Here is a 13967-nt window from a genome sequence, read left to right on the forward strand (position 1 = left end):
CCACACCACACAACACCAGCAAACACTGCTTCCAACGCCTATCCTCCAATTCAAAACTACTGTATGTCATAAACCGAAACGTTTTCACTGTACGTGCAGTTTTCTGCACTTACAGAAATATAATGGAAACAAAGACTTTTAATGCTTTCCTACCATGATTCCTTACCCTGTAAATATCAAATTAGTGTATCTTTGGGTTGCTTTGTATTAGAATGTTTTATTTTCTGAGCCAGTGATGAGTTTCATAAAAATCATTAAATGAATTTTGGCTTATGATTATGACATAATTTCTAAACATTTCTGAAATGGCCCTAAACATATTTCTACCATTTTGCTTTACATATTTATGTGAAGTGGCATCCTCAATTAGTAACTGTAAAATCAAAATATCAATCAACTCCAAATCATTGAAGGAGCTTTATATTCTGCTGTATCATATTATACAGCCAAGGTTTAATTCTTTACATAAAAGTAAATAAGCAAGTCCAATATATTTGTATGCAAATTTGCTTTCACTTTTACTACATGGTAAAATTATATGTATACCAAATAACTATTTTTAAATGAGTTCCTGTGTGATTTATTATTAGTAAAATGTTTGATTTTCATACCTATTTTGTGGTTGTATAAAAATTTCTCAGTAAAAGGGCTAAAAGTAGAAAAAGTTTAAGAAGACCTGCTTTAGGGGCTGGAGAGAGAACTAAGTTAAGAGCTCAGGGTGCTTTTGCAGTTGGTTCCCAGTACCTACATCAGGCAGCTCACAATTTCCTGTGACTGTAGCTCCAGGGAATCTGGCACTCTATTCTGGCCTCTGTGGGCAATGCACTCATATGCACAAACCCAAACACATACATACATAATTAAAAACAAAAATAAAATTGTGGGACTGGAAAGATTGCTCAGCAGTTAAGAGCACTGGCTGCTCTTCCAGAGGATCCAGTTTCGGTTCCCAGCACCTAACATGGCAGCTAGCAACTGTCCCTAACTCCAGTTCCAGAGGATTTGATGCCCTCTTCTGGCCTCTGTGGGCATTGCACAACATGGGTGCACTTCCATACATTCAAGCAAAACACTCATATACATAAAAAATTTAAATAAATCAAAAAATTTAAATACATAAAAATAAAATCTTAATAAAAAATTAAGACCTGCATTAAAACACATTAAGACAATTTGTGTTGCATTCATGTGTGCATTCTTTCTATTCAGGTGCACGAGTGAATGTTTATGCACATATGTAGAAGCCAGAGGACAACCTCTGTCATTTCTCAGGTGCTGTCCATCTTTATTTGGGGATAGGAGTGGACAGTCTTTCTCACTGGCCTGGAACTCACTAAGTAAACTTCAATGACTGGCCAGCAAGCCCCAGGGATCCACCTGCCTCCACCTCCATAGCACTGGAATTACAAGCACACAGTACCACACATGGCTTTTTTGATGTGGGTTCTAGGAATCTAATTCAGGTCTTCATGCTTGCAAGGCAAGCACTTTACCAATTGAACTATCTCTCTGGCTCAGACAGTTCCCTATTTATTTATTTATTTATTTATTTATTTATTTATTATCTATTTATTTGGCTTTTTGAGGCAGGGTCTCCCTGTAGCCTCAGCTAGGCTGGAACTCACTATGTAGACCATGCCTGGCCAATAGTTTCATTTTTAATGTGCAGAGATTTCATTTAAGGGCCTGGAGATACAGCTCAGTTGGTAGAGTGCTTGCCTAGTATGCTGAAGGCCCTGGCTTCAATCCCCAGCACCACAAAACTGAGCATGATGATGCACATCTATGCACCACCATAGGTGATGGAGATAGAGACAATCAGAAGTTCAAAGTCATCCTCATCCTCTGCTACATATTGGATTACATGAGACCTTATCTCAAAAAAAAATAGAATTAAAAACACATTGCTCTTGAGTTTTAGTGATCTATGCTTTTCATCTGCACTAGTGGTTACCTCCTAATTCCTGTCTTGTATAATTTTGTTCTCTTTTTTAAATCAGAGACAGTGACAGGATTTTCTTTTTATTTTTTAAGATTTATTTGCATTTACGTGTATGTGTCTGTGTGAGTGTATGTCATATGTGTACCGGTTTCCTTACAAGCCAGAAGAGGGCATCAGACCTCCTGGAGCTGGAGTTGCAGTTGTGAGCTACCCTTTGTGGGTGCTGGGAACAAAACAAGGGTCCTCTGAAGAGCAGCAAGTGCTCTTAAACCAGATCCAACTCAGATCTTAACTAGCCAAATTTTATTGCTGCAGCAAGACTGCCAGTCTCCAGAGGCCAGATAAGGGACTGCAGAGAAGCTGTGGGGAGGGAGGGTCTTTTAAAAGCAGAAACCACAAGCTGCTTCATTTCTGTGGTATCAGCAGTTGTAAGGACAGTGGGGTCACACTGACCCTTAAATGCAGCAATAAGCAAGTTTACAGAAGCCAAAACAAACAATTGTTAGTCATTTTCTTAGCAAATGTATAGAGACCTTGACAGTAAGGCGTTTTCTGATTATCATTATTTCAGCATTTTACCAAGAAAGATGGGATATTGTTTTAGTTAGTTCCCTTGGCCAGGCAAGAAGCACAGCTACAGTGTCTGGGTGGTGACACTTTCCTTTCTGCCATCAACTACTTCAAAGAAAAACACTCTTCTAAGGGAAAGCAACTAAGTTCCGACCTTGAGCTGGCTGCTTCTCTGATTTTTAAAGTCTACAGTGGTTACTTTGTACAAAATGGAGTTGCTCTGGTCCTTACACTATCTCTTCAGCCCCTGGTGTTGTCAAAGAACCACCGTTTGGATTTATTTATGCAAGCACTGAATTTTATTTTTTAAATTTTTATTACATTTATTTATGTGTATGCTCTGTGTGTGTGTGTGTGTGTGTGTGTGTGTGTGCGCGCGCACGTGTGTACGGCATGCACTCCACTCCTGTGGGTCCCAGGGACTAAATTCAATTTATCAGGCTTGATTAGCCTCTGAGCCAAATGGCTAGCCCAAGTTTTGGGTTTTCTATTTTATTCATTTTAATCACTAGCTTTATTGCTTCTCTAACTACCGTTTTGTTTCTAATTAGCTTATATATGCTTTCACCTTAACACACTATATATTTAGTTTACATACGTATATTTTTGGGATGCAAAATTTAAAATAGTAATGTTGGGACTTGCAGAAGATAGCTTACTGGCAGAACACATGTTCAAACATGTGCAAGGCACGGGGTTCAATCCCCAGCACGAGAATGTAAAACAAACTAAAATACTAACGTCCACAGCCCACTCTCACGGGGATTGTCCCTTCCCACAATCACGATTTTTCATACCATTCATCATTATGATCTCCAAATTATGAATTACTTATATACTGCTGATGGTTTGTCGTCTGTCATTTCTACACTAACGCAGACTGCACGGGCCTGTGATCTTTGGCCCCTATTGTTCACCGATATAACTCAAAGGAGTAAAACGGCGTCTGTTCCAGAAAACAGTTCCAATAAATTCAGTTATCACACTACTCATTTTACTCACACAAAGAGCAAAACAAGTACGCTACCGGTGTGCATTCCCTAAATAAATCTGGTTCTTCCTGCACCCTGCTTGAGTATTATTCCTGAATTCCCACGCACAGGGCAGGAACCGAGGCTGGGGTGTTGGGGGGCTGCGACTCGATGCAGCACCTGGTTCTACAGTGTCCTCCAGGCTCATCTCAAACCGGCCGCAGAATCTGCCTTTTTTTCTCATGTTCTTGACTACACGCTCCTAATAGTTAAAAAGGTCGAGCTGTCAAATCGCTTAAACATCTCCAGGGCACTGAGTCCCAGACTTCCAGGACTGAAGTCCACGACTCCACGCGGACCTGCGAGCATCTACCCAATCAGTCCAGACCCACCTAAGCCCCGCCTACCCCCTTCACCCCGCCCCCAAGCCGGAAGCACATGTCGGCGCTTCCGTTGGTCGGTAACCCGTGGTTGCCTCGGGGATGTCGTGGGTTCAAGCGGCTGCTGTGACCCCGAGCCCTGGTGGCCACGATGTGTTTGACGAAGAGGCAGACGAGTCGCTGCTGGCGCAGCGGGAATGGCGGGGTCACATGCGGAGACGGGTGCAGGTAGCAGGGCGCGCCGAGCGGGAGACTGAGCGCACGGGGATGGGGACGGGGACGGGGGCGGGCGGGGACGGGGGACCGGAGCGCAGGGGTCCGGGAGTAGCCTGGCCGCGGTCCCCACGCTGCTCTTGTCTTGATAGCGTTCCCAGATAATTTACTTGCTAAAGTAAACTAACAGGCAGGTTCTTTGAGAGCTTCGGGGTGTGTTAGGAGCAGGGGCTACGCAAAATAAACTTTATAGCCAGGTCTGAAGCGTTTGCAGTTTAAGGAGGGAGAGGGCTGGAAGAGAGACATGCACTGCCTGGAATCGTTAAAATTGGCCGAGGACGCACATTTCGTCACAGGTGGTGTTTCAATGGGTGGAGAGTCTGAAGTTAGGTGTGGTGTTGGTAAGGCACAGAAAAGGTGTGAATGTTGTCGAAGGACCTAAGAGAAAGCCAGGTAAGGAAATATTGTTTCATTTTTACTTAAAAGCATCCTTCTTTCCTAATCTGTCTCACTACTCATGAAACTAGCTTAATAATATCTGAGTAGAGCACTCAGAAGTTAGTTCTGGGTAAGAACTAATTGTAAGATCTGCTGGTATAGTTAGTTACCTGCCGTTACATTACCTTTCTAAAGCTTCAGTGGTGATCTGCCCTAATTTAACTTCCTGGTAAGATATTATTTGCTTAGTCCAACAACCAAGTTGTTAGTTACAAGAATATTTAGGAACCTGGGGCTAGCCCAGTAACTGCTGAGCACCTTTGAGTACAGTGACACCCTGTGTTGAGGACAGAGATCTCTACACCACAGTTCACTTTAGGAATCAAGCAAAATTTCTAAAACCATGGGCTGGAGAGATGGCTCAGCAGTTAAGAACACATGTTATTCTTGCAAAAGAACGGGTTGGAATCCCAGAACCCACATGGCAGCTAACAACTGTTTGTAACTCCAGTTCCAGGGGATCCAACAGCCTCTTGTGTCCTCTGCAGGCACTGCATGACCCAGGTGCACTTACCTACATGCAGGCAATACACACATACACATAAAAAAATAAAAATAATAAAATATTTTAAAATAAAAATTAAAATTCTAAAATCGGATTTCCTGTCTGCTTTTTCTAAAACAGCTTCCTCTTCCCCTACTTTGCCAGCCTCCTTAACTATCCTATACCATTCTCATCAGCTGACAAAAGCAGACGTAATTTTCCATATTTCCTTTTTGTGAAGACATCTCTAGCACCATTTTTTAAATGTAAGAATCGGTGCTTAAAGTTTACCTGTTAAGCCTAGATTTCCAAAGTGAGCTAGGAATAGCATGGCAGCACACTCCTTTCATGAGCTGGGAGGACAAGGCAGGAGGATTATGAGTTCCATGCCAGCCAGACTGATAAGGAAAGATAAACCAATAATAAGCTCTGTGCGTTTGTGTGTGTGTTTGAGACTCGGTCTTCCTGTAGCCCCAGCTGGCCTTGAAACCTCCCTGCCTCTGCCTTCCAGCTGCTGGGATTAAAGGCATGTGCAGAGCAGTATTAAGCTTTTAGGAGAAGCATTTTGCTCTGGTTTTCTGTCTCTGCCATATTATATTCAATTAATACAGTAAAACCCTGTTACATCAGTTGATTCTGTTCTTCTCTAGGAAATTATTTACTTGGTGTTAGTTATAGCTGCAGTTTCTTATTTTAGGAAGGTTACAGAGATGGAGTAGATGCTGGCAAAGCAGTTGCTCTTCAACAGGGCTTCAATCAAGGTTATAAGGAAGGTGCAGAAGTCATTATAAACTATGGACTACTCAGGGGAACATTGAGGTAATTTAAGTGCTGAATCATTTGAAGCACAATTGTAATGGAGGATTTTTATGTAAGTAATAACATGTAAAATTAAAATGCTTTTAAAGTGTTTTTCCTTGTGTTGGATACATGAGCCCTCAGAGCATAAAATAGTAACTGCTTCCCAAAATAAAATGTGTGTGTCTGATGCTTTTTCTTCTTTGCAGAGAAATAGTAAGAAGGTGTACGTTTTTGGGTATTTGGACTACCACTGATCCCTAAGTAAAAGATCTTCACCTTATGAATAAAGCTATACTTGCGCATGTAGCAGAACATGCAAGTACATTATGAAAGTTGTAATTATTAGTAGAAAAAGAGTCCCATTTGTTTTAGTCCTGAACATTGAATATCTGTCAGGATGCCTTGGCAGAGGGAAGAGCCAAGTAGTCAGATGGCTAAGAATATGGGCAGCCGTCAGCTTCAATGAGGGTACTTTATAAATAGCCTCTGTGGAGAAAATCAGGAACTGCTACAAAAAACCACTAATTTTAAAAAAGAATAAAATATTTTTTAAAACCCAAACCCATTGTTTTGAGGCTCCTAAAAGAACTGAACTGGCCAGGCTTAATCCCAGTACTCAGGAGGCACAGGTAGGCAGATTGCTATGAGATTGAGGCCAGCCTGGTCTGCATAGCCAGCTCCCGCCCAGCTAGGACTACAGGTCTTTTTAAAGACCCTGTCTTAAAAAAAAAAAAAAATACACACAAAATTGAACTGTCAGAACCAGAATTTTTAGGTTAGTACAACAGGAAAAGGTAACCAAGTGTTCACCTTCATGTCATCAGGATAATTAATCCTTTTTAAGCTTAGAAAGCTATTGCTGAATCTTTTATTTCAGCTGATTTCACCTTTAAAATACCTTCAGCTAGGGATGTAGCTAAGTGGTAGAGTGTGCTTAGTCTGCACAGAGCCATGGCTTTACTCCCCAGCACCATTATTATATTACCTGAACAGTCTGGAAGGAAGAATACGGTATGTCTATCAGAAAAGTAAAGACAAATATTAACTCTTTTAAGTAGAATTCTTAACATTTTTTCAAGAAAATGGTACCTTTAGTGGTGATTCTATTATGTGACAAAGATTAAGAATTACTAATTTAGAAGCTGTTTGGTGTCCTTAAAGGAGAAACAGCCTGGAGCTGTGCTCGCTGGTAGAGTGCTGGCCTCACATGCATGATGCTCTGGCTGCCCAGGTACTCCAGAACAAAAACATTGACTTGAGACTGCATTGACAATACTTTGTAGCCTGTCATGAAGTCTTTAAAGTATTACTAATTATAGTATTTTCTAATAGTTTTACAAATCTAGGTTTTCCGTTTTTAAAAGCGAGAAACTGGGGCTGGAAAGATGACTCAGAAGTTAAGAGCACTGACTGCTCTTGCAGAGGGGACCAGGTTTGGTTCCCAGCCCCTACATGGTGGCTAACAGCTGTCCATAACTCCAGTTCCAGGGGATCTAATGCCCTCTTCTGATCTCCACAGGCACTACACAAGACTGGTACACTGCATATATGCAAGCAATACACTCATACACATATTTTTTTTTAAAAGACAGGAAATGATTTTTCTGATCTTTCTCTAAAGATGTTACATAGTAACCAGGGGCTAGAGAGATGACCCAGCAGTTAAGAGCACTGACTGCTCTTGCAGAGGACCTGGGTTTCATTCCCAACCCCTACATGGAAGCTAACAACCATCCGTAACTCCAGTTCTAGGGGATCCGACTCCCTCTTCTGATCTCCCCAGGCATTGCAGGACACAGGTGCACTTACACATATGCAGGCATTGCACTCACACATAAAATAAAAATAAAATATAACAAAAATAATAAAATATAATAAAATTTTTAAAGAGAAGTTACATAGTCATCAAGTATGGAGTAAAAAGTGGATGCAGGGGGCTGGAGAGATGGCTCAGCAGTTAAGAACACTGTTCTTGCAGAAGACCTGGGTTCGAATCCCAGCACCCCCATGGCAGCTAACAACTGTAACTCCAGTTCTAGAGGATCCAACAGCCTCGTCTGTCCTCCTTGGGCATTGCATGACACGGGTGCACTTATCTACCTGCAGGCCTAACACTCATACACATAAAATTAAAATAATAAAATATCTTTTTTTAAAGTAGATGCAGAGCTATAAAGGAGGGAATATGAATTAAAGCAGTATATATGATTAAGTCTTCTTGATTAATGGATATTAAAAGATACCATCTTTGTTAATGTTATTTACACCGTTATGTTCCTGATTTTGACTTGCATTATTGTCACTAATCCATTTTTGCAGTGTTTCTAGAAGGAAAACGTAGGGCTTAGTGCTCTAAATGTCTGTGACTAATTTTTTTCTCCAATTTAACTCTTTTTTATATTTTCAGTGCTTTGCTTTCCTGGTGTCACCTTCATGATAATAGTTCGACTTTGATCAGTAAAATAAATAATCTTCTGGATGCAGTTGGCCAGTGTGAAGAGCGTGTGCTCAGACATCTGAAATCAATCACTCCACAGCCCCATGTTACAGATTTATTGGACTCCATTGAGGATATGGACTTATGTCATGTAGTTCCAGCTGAGAAAAAGATTGATGAAGCTAAAGATGAAAGACTCTGTGGAAATAATGCTGAGTTTAACAAAAACTGTGACAGGAGCCCTAGTGGGATAGATGGTTCACATTTAGAATGTTGTAGAACACAAGAGCATGCACATTTGGAAAAGCCAAGCCTCATTTGGATTTTAGAACAGACAGCCAATTTAGTTAAACAGCTAGGAGTCTCAGCAGATATTTTACAGCACCTCCAACAACTATAAACATTATCTCTCTTTGTGTACAGCACCTCCAACAACTATAAACATTATCTCTCTTTGAAGCAGTGTTCAAAATATCGCTTAGAGCATTTTGTTTCTTGATGAGGTAACTGTTACATTGAGCACTTTACCTGTAGTTACCCTTCATGAAACTATGAAGTGTCTTCAACATTAACGCTATTAAATGTAATATAAGCCTTTTTCTTTGTCATTGGTAATTTTTTATAGTTTAAGATATGCTCAGAAATCGTAATTGTCATTTTCAGATTTCTAATCAAAATTAGACATTTTTAGACTAGCAAAAGTGAACAAGAATCAAAAAGATCAAGAAAAGAGTTTTTTTTATCAGATTTTTTTCCCACCTGAAATACAAGTTTTTATGAAGTGCCTGACTCGAAAAGTACCCAAGTAACTGCTGCCTCTGCTGAAAGATGTCCGGCATTTGTGAGAATCTCTGGCAGGTCTTTTTAAGGGACTAAGAATATGTTTTATGCAACACTGTTTCAATATGTTTGAAACAGTGTCTCATAGAGTTCCAGGTGTACCAAAACCAAGCTCAAAGTACCAAAATACCACTTGACAGCCTGTTTGTTTTTTGTTGTTGTTGTCATTTTGTTTTTTAATCTTGATAGTCTTTATTTTGTAGTACTAGGGATTGAACTAAGACCTCATGAATGATAGTCAAAGACTCTACCTCTGAGCTGTGTTCCCTGCTCTGAGAACTGATTTTTTTTTAAAGTGCTTCTGTCCAGGTATGGAGGAAATATCAAACTTTCAGATTCACAAAGTATTATAGGCAGTCTCTAGTGTTGATGTTGCCCTAACCTGTGTATCACATGTGAAATACTCATTGCAAATTATGAATCTCAAGAAGGCTTCCCTGAGTAAAATGAGCCAGATTTGATCTGGGCTTTCCCTGAGATTCCCCAAAGATAACATCCCTTGCCACCATTATGTCAGGGGTCCTTATACTGATGATCATAGAAAATGGATTAGCTAGCTGGAAGGTGAATCAGCGATTAAAAGTGCTTGCTGCACAACCATGAAGACCTTAGTTTAGATCCCAGCACCCACCTAGCAAGCTAGGTATGATCTCAAGCTTCCTATAACCCCAGCACTTGGGGAGCAGAGACTGGAAGACTTCTGGGGCTTGGCTAATTGCCAGCCTAGCTGAAAAATTCAAGTTCCAAATTCTGGGAAGAGACCCTGTCTCAAAGGAGTAAGAATTTAAAAGAGAAGGCTACCCAAAGCCCTCTGACCTCCAGGTGTGTACACACATGTATGCCCTCTGACCTCTGCCCATACGTGCAGAGATGTGCCTTCTCATGTGTACATACATCACACATACAAAGAAGTAGCTGGATTCGTAAGGCTGTCGGGTTGAAAATAATCTCTTCCTCTGATTTTTTGAAAATAGAAAAGTTCCTGGACCCCAGTGGAATAGCAGTGATGTGCTCATTCTCGTGAATATCAGGCTGTATTAGAAGCAAGAACTGTGAACTCTGCCTCAGGTTGCTCTGTTTGTTGGAGGCCTGCCAGGTCTTCTCAAGAAAAGGTGCTAGATAAATGTCCATGGGAAGGCAAGACTGCCCACAGCTGTGGCCAGAGTGCCAAGGATTCAGACATTTATCTGAGCAATGTGACTTTTTTAGAAACAAATTTCATCTAAAGTTTTTTCTGATATGGACATCTAGATATTTTTAAGCAAAAAAAAAGGGGGGGGGGAGTCCATAATACTATGCTTTTCTGACATTTAACTTGCTAGAACTTCTGAGACCACCCAGTTGTGATATACAAAGGAAGTAGGCAGCTGAGTTGACCTACTGCAACCTTATTTAGAGCCACACATCACTTACTGGGCTATGTTCTGAGAACTGTGTCTTCAGGCAGTTTCATTGTGCAAATGTTAACATCTGCTTAAGCTGTCTGATCTCAGCAGGAGATAGACTCTTATAGGACCACATCAGTTTTGAGGCCCAGTTTGGGCCAAAACATCATGTGGCACATGACTATATCCTTTGCACTGTTTGCAACTGCTTTCATAGTAACCCAAATAAAAGTCAAATCTAAGTTGTGATTCTTACCCTCTTCAAACTAAGGTTAAGTCTTTGTGTTCCAGTCTAAGATAGATGGGATATAAATATGTGTGTATAGGATGAATGGATGGATGGAGTCTTCAACTTAATCCTAATTTTTGACCAATAGATGAAATCTCTTATTGTAAATAAACACCAAGACTTCTTGTGCCGAAATCTCAAGTCTGTTGTGAATATACTGCACCCTCATGGCTCCCTTCATTGTTACTGCCTCTTTCCCAATAGACAAAAGAATAGTTGACTGCCACTGGCTTGGTCACTCGCTCCCACTCCAGCCTTTTATTAAGGTCACTGATAGGTGAAGTCATACCACTGTTCATCACTGGTTTATTCTCAGTCTTCCACTTGTCTCCTCCTGCCGGTGGGCATAATTAGCCATTCCCTTCTCAGGGTCTCTTCTGCTGGTCTCGTTCTTGTCCTAGCTATTTTCCCGCATCCTTTTGCTAACTCCTCTGTGCCCCTTAAATGTGAGGGTTTCATTCTTGAGCCTCTTTGTGTTTTTACTCTAACCTGATGACCTCACCTCCTCCCAGGGTTTCTATTATACTCTCAAAGCTGGCATTTCAACCCTGCCCTCCCAGCTCCAGCCCTACATTTACAACTGTCTGTTTCAGTGGCTTAGCTAAACACAGAATGTCTAGACAGCCTGTTCCTTTCTCCTCTTTCCCAGCTTACTTTGCTTGTGTTTTTAATCCCTTAATGTCATCTGTGCTTGTTCAAAACTAGAGATCTGTCTTCCACTGCTTTCCTATTGCATCATACCCTACATCCAGATGAGTGTTTTTACATCCTCAACATTTTGAAGCTGGCTTGCTTTCATTCATATAGTCTGGGTTTTTCTTTACTTTGTTCTTTTTGGTTTTGTTTTTGTTTGAGGTAGGGTATCTCAGTGTATTCCAGGCTGGCCTCTGCTCTGACCTAGGCTGGCCTTGAACTTTTGATCATCCTGCCTCTACCTTCCAAATGCCAGGATTCAGGCATGTTCTACTATACCTGGCTTATCACATATATTAACTTTTGTATATCTCTACTTTCAATCCAACTCTATCTCTATCTTTTGTCTCCTTTGTTATTATCCTTCTGAAACAGTTTATTTCTTGATTTAAAAGCCAGGTCAGGGCAGTGCTCTGTTGGGGGACCCTGCCGTTTAAGGTCGCAGTCCACCATGTCCAGATAGCTCCCCAAGCTCTGTGCAAAATGGAGGACTCCCTTTCTCAGCAGGGGCTTCCTACTCTCTGTCTGACCTTATTTGGAGAGTGTCTCCAAGCACAGATGCCTGACCTTATTTGGAACATGACCTTTGACATAGTTCCCTGCAAAAGTTACCCCTAGGCTTTTCCTGTATGATAATTAGGCATTGCACTACAGCCATTCCATCCCACCTACCCTTTCTACATGATAGGGTCCCCCTGCCACATGCAAATAAAGCATACTATGAACACCTATCGGTAAAGCTTTGGCTGCTGTCTTCACCCTATATCCCCCCCACCCCCCAGAATAAATGAGCTGTCTCACTGAAGCTGACCCCCAGGTTTTTTCTGTCATACGGCCATCCTGACTCTGCTCACCACCTCTGCTCCCTTTGTCCTCACGGATCCAAGGACGTACAAGGGAAGAGAGACCCACAGTGTCCTTCTGTAATCCCAGCACTGGAGAAGAGGAAACAAGCAGATCCCTGAATCTCGATGACCAGCCAGTGTAGTCAAACAGAGCTTCAGATTCAGTGAGAGACCTGAAGTGAAAAATAAGGTGGACAACCAGGCGTGAACCACCACGCCTTTAATCCCAGCACTCAGGAGGCAGAGGCAGGTGGATCTCTGTGAGATCGAGGCCAGCAATTTACAAGCCAGCTGGGTCTCCAGGGAAAAAGACCAAAAATAAGGTGGAGAGTGTTAGAGGAAGACACTCTGGCCTACACATACACACACACACACATGTGCACACACACAAAAATAAAACCTGTCTTGTTCCCTTTTTAATACTGGTCACACTATAAACTTGAATTTCAATCCTGGGCCCAAACAGCACTGTCTTATTTCCCATCCTGCCTCTTCCCCACTATGCATTTTACTGACAATACTAAAACACTTTGTGTACACAATAGAGCTATTCTTAACCCCTGATTTTATTCATTTCCAACTTCTGCCCAGAATCCTTTCTCAGAAAATACCTAATCATCAGTTTAACCTTTGACTTCATCATCTGGAGTCCATTCCTTTTCCCAGTGTTTCCTCTTGAATCACTTTAAAGTGTGCTTCAGGAAAGTCAGCTAACTTCAGTGTTACCTTCCCAGTGCTTAGCACCATATGCTATGCACAGATGCCCAGGTGCTTGATGAGAGAGAAAAGTGAATCTCCTAGCCCAATGAAAATGTAATTAGGAGTGTAGGGTAGAACACACGTTATATTCTTTTGGCTTTGAGGAGAATACATGTTTATTTTGCCTTTTAGAAAGATATTGTTCCTCTTCATTTTGCATGTTAATGGTAAAAATCCACATATCCTGATAGAGCCATCATTTTATACCAGGCTAAATAGTAACATTAAGACAATCGCATTACCAATCCTTAAGAATTATGCTAATAGGACTGGGCATGGTGGCACATGCCTTTAATCCCAGCACTTGGGAGGCAGAGGCAGGTAGATCTTTCTGAGTTCATGGCCAGCCTGGTCTACATAGCGAGTTCCAGGCCAGCTGGAGCTACAGGGAGACCCTGTCTCAAAAAAACCAAAAAAAAAAAAAAAAATTATGGCTGAGGCTGTAGCTCAGTAGTTGAGCATTTGCCTAGCACATATGAGGCTCTGGGTTCAATTCCCAGCGCCATCAAAAAATTATACTAATGAATAAATAGTATCACACTGTAATGTTAAAAGACAAAATTATATTTAGTAGCTTCAGCATTAAGAAAGGACAGAAAGAAATACCCAGAAAACAGAAACATGGTTTAATAAATGATTGGTTTCTAGCAAGATTCATGGTACATGGTTTTAGTAACAGAAGGAATTAGAGGTAGAAGGGGAAAGTAGTACAGTGTTTAATATGTCCAGGGCTTGTTCTAAAATCTTCACATATATTAATTTGTCTAATTCTATAACAGCTCTATGTCAGAGAGGTATCATTATCCCATCATAAAGATGAGGAAACTGAGGCAAAGAAAAAGCTAAGCAACTTGTCCAGT

General features: G+C 41.1%; 1 protein-coding gene across 1 annotated transcript; it reads left to right on the forward strand.

Moving 5' to 3' along the window:
• Positions 1 to 3911: 3911 nt before the first annotated feature.
• Positions 3912 to 8893, forward strand: Yae1 (YAE1 maturation factor of ABCE1). Its single transcript, XM_008827511.3, has 3 exons — positions 3912 to 4091; positions 5756 to 5877; positions 8267 to 8893. The coding sequence occupies exons 1-3, from the start codon at positions 3966 to 3968 to the stop codon at positions 8694 to 8696; spliced, it is 678 nt and encodes a 225-aa protein (XP_008825733.1). The 5' UTR covers positions 3912 to 3965; the 3' UTR covers positions 8697 to 8893.
• The last annotated feature ends 5074 nt before the right edge of the window (positions 8894 to 13967 follow it).

Source organism: Nannospalax galili, unplaced genomic scaffold (genome assembly GCF_000622305.1).
Source record: "Nannospalax galili isolate Female #2095 unplaced genomic scaffold, S.galili_v1.0 scaffold1833, whole genome shotgun sequence".
Classification (NCBI taxonomy): Eukaryota; Metazoa; Chordata; class Mammalia; order Rodentia; family Spalacidae; genus Nannospalax; species Nannospalax galili.